Consider the following 9923-nt stretch of genomic DNA (forward strand, 5'->3'; position numbering starts at 1 on the left):
AGGTTGCCCAGAGAGGTGGTGGAAGCCCCAGGGATGGGTTTTTAAGGCCAGGCTGGATGGGGCCGTGGGCAACCTGGTCTAGTGGGGGATGTCCCTGCCCATGGCAGGGGGGTTGGAACTAGATGATCTTTAAGGTCGCTTTCAACCCTGACAATTCTATGATTCTATATCAGGATTATGTTGATTTTTCCTCTAGGGTTTCACTTCAGATCTGGACTTACATATCCTCTTAAAAGAATTGTATTTAAATTACTTTTCAGAACATTGTTATGTTGGAGCACACCAAGTTTAGGCCTGTTATATTGATTTTATAATACTGAAAACATTTTATGTGTTAGTCCTATTACTAGGTCTTATCTTAGTAGAGAACATTTAATTATTGTTTTTAAAACAACTACAGCTATTACATTACTCAGTGCTCTTATTAATTTCTTTTTTTAGACTTTGTCATGAGTAGAAATTAGAGAACTCTACTTAGGCATAAGTCATAATACAAAAACCTTCTTGTAGCATTATTCACAGATAGTACCACCTTATATGTTTGCTGGAGGGGAAGTGATTGATTTCAAATAGTGTGAGACAGAATTTTAAAAATCCACCTACAGTATATAAGAACAATTTAAAAGTTGCTTCATTATTCCAAAGCCAGTAAGCTATAAAAAGTGTAGCACAAATTACTGCATGCTAATTTCTTTTACTATTCATTTTCTCATTTTGAATATTAATTGTTTAATCACCTAGAACAGCGATAATTCTAACACAATAAATTAAGCTTATTAACCTTCAGCACCTCCCTCTATTTAAATTGCTTCCTGGACTCCTTCTACCCTTCTTCTGCCCTGCTTATTCCAGTTTGATGACAAATCTTTTGAATATGAAATTTCTAGTATGCCAGTCAGGCGTTTTAGCTCTCTCCCTACATAGAGAAGATTACACGTTTTTCTTATATGTCCACAGCAGAAGGACAGGGGGCAATGGGCACAAGCTGCAATGTGCAAAATTCCAACTAGATAATTGGAAGAAGAATCACAGTGAGGGTGGTTAGACTTCAGAACAAGCTGCTGTGAAAATCTGTGGAAAGTGCATCGTTGGGATGTTTAAAACTTGGCTGAATCTGACTCGGAGCAGCCTGACCTACCTTTATAACAAGGTCCAGCTTTAATGTTCCTTCTGCTTTTGAGCATGGTTTTGAACCACATGACACCACAAGTCCTTCCTGGCCTTTCTTACTCTATCATCAGGAAAATTAGTCTGTCTTAGAAATATCGTTTCTCTGACCTCTTTTTTAGATTAGCTTTTTTGCAGATTTTTTTTTTCTTTTGCTTTTGAGATTAGATTTTTTGGTGTCAGACCTGATATGAGTTACCCCTCCTGAGGCTGACCAACTCAAAACAGGGTGGGCATGCTGCAAAAGAGTATTCGTTGTTGTGTCCCTGACTGACCCGTATTTCCATGCACTGAAATTCCCAGAGGCATATCCCGTAGTTAAGGGTACAACAGCAGAATGAGTTGAGTTCCTGTGAGCTGTGGGAGACCACGTCGTCATCCCTGCAGCTAGAAGAGCAACTGTAGAAAGTGCTGGGACACTGACAGCAGTTGAGTGATGTTAGCATGGGTCCATAATAGGCTGGTTGGTTGTTGTGTTAGTTGTTTTACAAGTTGTTGTTGTTTACAATTTTGCAAGATTCAGGTCTTGCTTCCTTTGCTTCTTTGTAATATGCCTGGTTGTTAAAGATTTTCTTGTGTATGGAGAACATTCAAGTTTTGAGGAAGATGCACAGGTGAAAATTTAAACTCAGTTTTGAGAGCAAAGCTGGGGGAAGGGTAGTTCCATATTCTTCTAGGGAGGGCACAAATAAATCCTTTAAAAAGAAGACTTCTCTCTTATTTCATAGTGTGTGGCTTGGACTCAGCAAAGGCGATCGTAACTGATGAATATACCAGTCACACTTGCTCTGTGTCTTCTGTTGAATGGCAAGAAGTAATAAACCTGAAGAAGGGATTGTCCCAGTACCATTCAAAATCTCTCCCTTATAGGTTACTCTTGAAATTTCTGAAAGAAATGTTTCAGTTTAGTAGATATTGAAAGAAATTAAAAAAAAAACCAACAAAAAACAAGCACGAACAGGATATAAAGGATTAGCCGGCCATAACTGGAATGTTGATTTGTGAAGCAAACATTTCTAATATGGTGAATTTTTCTTTTAACCACTCTTAGCATTCCAATTTGAGACATTAGGCTGCTGCCAAAAGCCCAGAGTGCTTACTTAAACTTACATTTTTCTCCCTGGAGCAGTAATTACCGTGTAGTAAACGCAGGGCAGACACCTCTTTGTGCCTGTCTATATGTAACCGTCTAGCTGTGGGACTCTGATGAAAAACACTCTCTCTGCCTTTCTGACCTTGCTGTCCATCCCATCCGTACCCGCAGCTGGAGAGGATGTGACCCGGTGATCTCAGTCATTTGTATTCTGCAGTAAAATGGGGCCTTGGTCCTGATGGAACAGGACAAGTTTCAGTTGCTAATTTTAGGGTTGGAGTTTAGGTTTTTTACTGAAAAACTGTTAGATGTGTATGACTGGAATTATGTGTTTCTTCTCTGAATAATTTTTTTTTTTATTTTTCACGTTCTTCTAGACAGAAAGAATTTACTTTCAGGTATTTTTACCAAAGGGAAACAAAGAGAAAAGCAAACCCATGTTCTTCTGCAGTAAGTGGAGTGTTGGCAAAGTAGTAGATTTTGCAGCTTCCATAGCAAGCCTTAAAAATGACAACAACAAATCAACATCCCAGGTAAATCAGTAATAATAAACATTTTCTGAGTCGTTGGGTTTTGATTTCTTTGTATTTTTTCTTTTACTTTTTGCCCCTCCTATACTCTGCTTTTTGCATCCCAGATTGGCAAATCCCGATGTTAATTTCTCTGCTATTTGTCTTACAGAAATTGAGATTATGCCATGCTGCCTCTGGAGAAGCCTTACCGTTTGAGCACACATTGGAAACGTGGCTATCTGATAAAGACTATCCATTGTACAATGGTGGAAATATCATTCTGGAGTATCTTGATAATGAAGTTCTGTTTCTAGAAGATACAGAGTCATACTTTAGTTAATCAGTAAATTATTACAAACAAAAAGAATCAAAGATTTTTTTTAGAAGTGTCGTATTCACATCACACTGTGGTTTCAAACCACAGCTGTGTCCTGAAAGCAAAATCTGTTGTTATAATAACTAATATTACAGATACTCACTTTCTAGAATAAATTCTTGCTTAATTGAGCTATATAATGTCTAATATGCTAAAAAGCTAATAATGCTTTCTTAAATTTTATATTTATTTTCATGTAAATGATGGGAAATGTATTAAAACCAAAGAAAATGTAAATGTGCAACGTATCAGTTTTCTGAAGGAAAGAAACACGTTACACTATTACAGCATTTTTTCTACATGTACAAGAACAGATTTCATTGAGTTTGGAATCCAGCACTGTCTGTCTGCCAGTTCCACATTTTCTTTTCCATAGTAGCGTAACATTTAGAAGGAACGCTTTCTGAAGCAAAAGTAAATTCACACAGATGTCTTTCTTCATGTTTGTAAATCTCAGCATCATTGTCTGATTAGGTGGGCTATAGAGAACAAACTTGAAACTATCCTTTTCTAGTTCTTGTGAAAAAGAGGAAGAAATAGGGTAAGAGAGGAAGAAATACGGTTCACCTAGAAGCATAGCACTCAATAGCTTGCAGTTTCATCCTGTCCTTTCTAACCTTAGATAAATCTAATTCTTCAGCAGTTTGCAGGGTGGACTTACTGAGCTTTAAAGCAGTTGTTTGCAATGATTGTACATTGCAGTTTCGTCCTGTCCTTTCTAACCTTAGATAAATCTCTAATTCTTCAGCAGTTTGCAGGGTGGACTTACTGAGCTTTAAAGCAGTTGTTTGCAATGATTGTACATAAAGAAGTTACACGTCTGGGTGCGTAAGTATGACCTATAGAATTAAGGTCTTTCTCAGTTGTCATTATTTCAAAATTGTTCAGTGCTCATTAAGAAGTTTCAGAATATCAGTAGTTGATGTACTCCAGTTTTTGGATCTCTTTTCCTGGATTTCAAAGTTGGATTGTAAATTCAAAGCAAACAGCGAGGAAGAACCACAAAATTGTTTTATTATAGCTGCTTTGAATTACTGAAACATAAAAACTTGTAGTGTTGCACACAAATAGTAAAGCCAGGTTAGGAAATAACCTTAAGTTCTGATGCATAACCAAGGAGCCTTTCTTCATCTTTCTTGAACTCATTCTGCAATGGCCTGTCTCTATTTAAGCTAGAGGAGCAGAACCCTTTCAAGACTAATTCCTCCAGTTTGCTTTCATCTGTTGACAATCATTCAAATGATGTTTTCAGACTAGGAGAAGCTGGAAAGGCAGTCTTACAATGACAGAAACGACGGAAAGGACCACGCATGAACGTGTGTAAGCAGAGCAGTGGAAACCACAAGCCTAAGCTCTGCTTGCAAAGCTGTCGTGTTTTTCTACCGCTCTCTGGTGCTGTGTAGTGCAAATAAACTACTGAGGTAAACTTGCTCATTGGGCCCTAGATAGGCTAGCAAGATTTTCAGCTGCAGTCAGGTGCAGCATGTCAGCTGTGTGCCATTGCTACTGAAATAACCTAGTGGCTTGTGATTAGGGCGCAGTATTTGGATAGAGCAGGAGAAATCTCTGGCACCCACAGCCTGACTCACTGCTAGATCAGTGTGACTCACCTTTCAATGAAATTGGAAAGAGATGAGCTACCTTACTTCTTCAGACACAGGGTACTTTCTTGCAGGCAACTGCCTTCCTACTCTGTTCTCATGTTTGCAAGGATGTTTCAGCTTGTACATCCACCATCACTGAACGTACTCCATAATCCCTGGAGGTGTAAATGAGCCACAGGGACACTGAATGTCTACATTGTTCAAAAATGTCAACACGGTGCGTTTCAGGGATATTGTCCTGCAATTGCAGGACATGCATAGAAGTGTGGAGAAACACTATGGGGAGGGCAGAGGACATAAGGCTAAGGAGTATTGCTAGGCCTGTGAGAAATTGAGTTTTTGGTTTGGAGAGCTGACATGAGGCAGAGAGGTGTACCCAGACCTGCAGGTGGAGGTAGGCACCACATCACAGTCACCTGGGCAGTCACAAACCTGGATTTGGTGGTTTGGGTCATTCAGTTATCATCTTCACTAAGAAAAACTGCATGTTTTTTCTCTAGTATGTGCTTGCCTAAAGGGAACCATTCTCCACTAGCTATACTGCTAGATTCTGGCTTATTTATACTGGTGTGAAAAAAACCAGCTGTGCATGGCATAGCCACTGTAGGCACAGCTGCAATAAAAAAAATAATCACAAGGTAAGAGGAGTCTACCTATCATCTTTTTCAAAGGTACTGTCCATTGGCAAAACAATAATGCAGTCTTGTTCAAGTGGCTGTAAATTACCATGGTTTTCGGTACTACCAAGTAGTACACCTTTATTATTCAGCAATATCTCTAGGATTTTTATATATTGATTGGGCTTGAATATAACCCAAAGCCATCTCAGTAAGTGTGTCGCTATTAATTTACTGTAGTTTTAGCATGACTTAGGTATTGCTAAATTATTTTACTGGATGTGGTGTGGGTATCACAAAAAGGAAGGTGCTTCTGGTTTCCATGAAAGAAAGGGTCCTCAGTGGTTGAATATTTCTGAAATTTTGATCTTTTGGCAGTGGGAAGTATGTGTGCATTTTTCCACTGACCCCATCTATCTCTCCAGCTGTTTGTCATCTCCCTTTCCAGCACAAGAGGAACAGTTCCCTTTTCCCTTGTTATTTCTTTTCCTCCCTTTCCTTCGCAATTCTCTATTCACCTTTCTTTGCATCTTAGGGTGCTGTGGTAAGGAATATGGAATAAGAGGCCAACTACCCTTGTGGGACAAGTGGCATGGGGAAGACTGAACCCCAGACTGAACCAGCTTTTCCCAGTGTTGTTCCAGGAGCAAGTGGAAAATGCCGCTACAGAACCGGATCGGGTTTTTTCCAGCAGAAAATCCACATTCTCTACTTGCCCCCTTCCTTCTGCCCCTCATTTTTCTGCCCTAGCAGTTCATGTCAAAATAATTAAAATAACAGTCATTGTGGGTAGAGTGAAGATAGGCTTGGGACGTAGGAAGTAAATCTTTGGGGAGGTCTCAAAGGTTCTACCAGGAAGGTTGCTTTCATCAATCGCCAGTGATTGCTAAGTGCTAGCAGCCTGTAAATGGCAGTACAAATACAGCAAGTCCCAGTTGATAAGACTCCAAAATGTTTTCACATTCACTTTCATCTTATTCCAGGAATGTGTCTGGAACTGTGTATAGAAGCTCATCCCACTTCATTTTCAGAAACTGAGAAGCAAAACCAAATTAAGCTAGTTTGACAGATAAATAATTGAGCAGAGGTGAAAACTCTGTCCTGATTGTTGACTCTAAGAACGAAAACTTTCCCAGAGATTCAGTATCTTGCCTAAGCTAGAACTGCTAACATTTTAGCAGTTTAAACTATAGCATATCTTTATTTAGTATGTACATTGTTTTGCTCTTCCAAAGCTTATTATCCTAGCACATTTTCATGGGGAAAGTTAAACAACCAGAGGTGGAAAAAAAGAAAGAAACACCAAAAATGAAAACACTTTGGGGGAGACATCTGACTTGTGAAACTATTGTTAATTTTATAGGCTTGTGTTTAGAAGTTGTTGAACTGTTTCACTTCGAAGTTAATAAATAAAATGTTAAACTCACTTCTAGAAGACGCAAAGAAAATGTATGCAAAGTTACTTAACCGAGAAGAGGAATTTGTCAAAAGAAATACTTAATGATTTTATAATAAACAGAACTTTCAGTGAAACTATTCAAACGGTAAATATAAAGCTTTTTGGTTATAGCTGGGCAGCAATTCTAGAGAATACACAAGGTCAAGCCTTTGCAAACATTTTACCACCAAGAATGCTCTTGTAGCAACTCCTGGCCTTGGTCCAGTTCAAATACTGCAACAAAATTGCCTGACCTATATTTGTGATATATTTAACACAGTTTGGAAAGATTTATATTAGCATCAAGAGCTCAGTTTTGCTTGGATATATGATTTGTTAGATTAGCTGAGCAATGCCGTAGCAAACAAGAAATCATACACTACGAAAGCAGGCAGTCTTGTACTTTTCATCATTTTCCTTTTGTGTGTCTGTTTTAGACAAGTCTGTGCCCTGCAGTGTGATCAGTCCGGTTTGAAAACTTTTATCAATAAATCACCTCTGTTCATCTTCCTTATCAGGTGTCACATAAAAATAGACCTCCTTGCAGTTCAGTTCTCCTCATAGTAGCCACTTACATGAAATACAAAATTTCCTTTCAGCTGTGTCCTGGTTTTGGCTGGTGGTGTGGCTTGAGCTAGAACAAAACCAATTCTCCGTTCGGTGATTTTACTTTTCAGCTAAGGCTCTTCTAAGAGACTGCACTTTCTGAAGTTAAAGGCATGTTTTTGCAGACAGTGTCTGCTTCTAGAAGTGATAGTGCTTAATGTTTATAGTTGCTACTAAGGGATAGTAGGCAGAAAAACTCTTGCTTATACTTGCCTCTACAGAATCCAAGGTCACTGCTAAATCTTTAGTGCGCTGTTCAAGTGCTATAAGTACAAGAGTCGTTATTAAGCAAAAAGATTGCACATGCAGGGAGGAGTGGACAGGACAGGTGACCCAAACCTGAGCAACGAAAATATTTCATTCCATATACATCACATTCACTATAAAATTGAGAGATCACAAGGGTCAAGCCCTCTTGTATGGCTGGTATCTGAGAAGGGCTCCATCCATTCTTCTGCATTCAATCCCAATCCGTACAGCTCCTGAATCCAATTCCTATCTACAGCTGAGTCCAGTCTGGGACTTCCCCAGTGCCTGTTCTGCAGCGTCAATGGTGACATGATCGTCATCATGTTCAATATTGGTTTTGTGTGTATTTGTACGTATTTCATTACTTTCTTATTAATGTTATTAAATTTTCCTTTTATTGTTACTATTTATTAAAGCTGGTTTAGTTTTTTTTCCAACCTGTAAGTCTCTCTCCCTTATTCCCATTTTCTTCTCCTTCTGGGAAGGGAGAGGGGTCAATAGAGAACATCTGTCTTTTGTCTAGTGGCCAGCCCAGCCAACCCTTGACAGCTGGGACAGAGTTAATTTTCCTCCTAGTAGCTGATACAGCGCTGTTTTGGATTTAGGATGAGCTGTTGCTAAGTAGGGCTTATCCTAAGTCAAGAACTTTTCCGTTTCCCATTATTTGTCAGCAAGCAGGTGCACAAAAACAGGAGAGCTGACCCAAACTAGTCCAAGGGATATTCCACACCATAGGATGTCATACTCCATATATAAACTGCGGTGAGTTGGCTGGGGGATGTCGATCGCTGCTCAGGGACTAAGACCAGGGAGAGAGGTATCTGGTACCTGAGGGAATGAGGCCTGCTAGAGATGATTTATTATGACCTGGACAACATGCAGTTACCCACAGATCCCGAAGAGTCAAGTGCATATGACCCATCTGGTGGAAATTTGTGAGAGTGCACCATTGTCATATGCCAACTCATTGGCAATATTGGCTGTTTTCCTTTGCTGATTCGTTCTTCTTCTCCCCACCTGCAGCCTGGGTTTGTTTCTGTTTTCAGTCACATACACCAGCCACAGCTCCTTGTTTTTCTTTGCTTCAGCATATTCTCACAGCTAGTGACCTTCACAATGTCCTTCACAAACTCTTGTCAAGTGAGGCCTAAAACTTGTCTAAAAACAGGCTGCCTGGCTTGTTCGAAACATGTCTGCTGTTCTCTAAATATCCCACAACGCAGAATTGGAAATCCCTTTTTAAAGCCTGTAAAACACTTTCTGTAATGTTAAGTATACTGTTAATGATGTCAAAGAAACTATTTTCCCTAATACTGGGGCAGTCCAATATAGCTTGTACTGAGGCGTGTTTGGCAGCTTGCCTCAACAAAAACTGAGTTAGAGCCAAAGTGCCTCTTTCAACTGGCTGCATGCTTTTAGTATAACCTTCTGCGGAATGACTGGCAAAATAATTAATAAAAACACACCTTATCATCTCTGCAGTTCTTTCATGACTGTGAATACTTCAAAACAACTTGTCTCACACAACAGCACGACTGGTGATGGAAAGCGTGTCATCGCAGCCGTGGAACAGGCAAAATTATCCTCCATTTGGCCTTGAACAAGTATTTAATGGTGGGTTGGATTGGCACTGGGGAAATGGGGTAAGGCCGCTCCTTCTGGTCATGTAGACATTTTTCTGATCATTTCAAGTCATAAAGCAAACTGCAGCCCTTGTGCTATTTACAGTAAATCATCATTTTACATAAGACAGTGAGTTACCTCAGTTGCAGTTTGTCGACACAAGACAACACCTCAGTGTTTTACCTTTACTTGGTGAAAGACAATAGTGCCAAAAGAGCACAGAAAAAAATAATGAAACTGGTATCAGTCGGTCTTGGAAAGTTTGTATTTTTTTTTCCTTTGTGTAACTTACAGTAAAATTGAAAGCGCATCATTTGAACTGCAAATTATTTTCAAAAATCTTTCTTTGAAAGCTAGAGAGCTTTACTGAAAATGTGTTTTCTGTGCGTATTAGAAATATCCGTTGTCTCTGGTTATTGATTTGGTGTTACTCTAACAATAACTGCGAGCCAGAGGGACTAACGAGAGGGGGCAAAGGAAGCCTTTTCAGAGGTGGTGGGAGTTTGGGAGTAAAACATCAAGATGTAAGGGAGAAAAACCACATCCGTAAGAAACTTACTCGTTTTCCTGGTTTTTAAGTGCTGTAACGTGAGCGGACGAAATGCCGTTTTACTTTGAGCGGCCTTCTTCACACGACA

At 39.5% G+C, this 9923-nt stretch overlaps 1 protein-coding gene across 1 annotated transcript; it reads left to right on the plus strand.

Moving 5' to 3' along the window:
* Window positions 1-2637: 2637 nt before the first annotated feature.
* Window positions 2638-3112, plus strand: LOC104273187 (AN1-type zinc finger protein 1-like; the record flags this gene model as incomplete). The annotated part of the gene is made up of 2 exons (XM_009868432.1): window positions 2638-2793; window positions 2942-3112. Coding segments are annotated over 2 exons (327 nt in total), but the record flags the coding sequence as incomplete, so codon positions are not given.
* Window positions 3113-9923: the final 6811 nt, after the last annotated feature.

This window comes from Apaloderma vittatum, unplaced genomic scaffold (genome assembly GCF_000703405.1).
Source record: "Apaloderma vittatum isolate BGI_N311 unplaced genomic scaffold, ASM70340v1 scaffold40630, whole genome shotgun sequence".
Classification (NCBI taxonomy): domain Eukaryota; kingdom Metazoa; phylum Chordata; class Aves; order Trogoniformes; family Trogonidae; genus Apaloderma; species Apaloderma vittatum.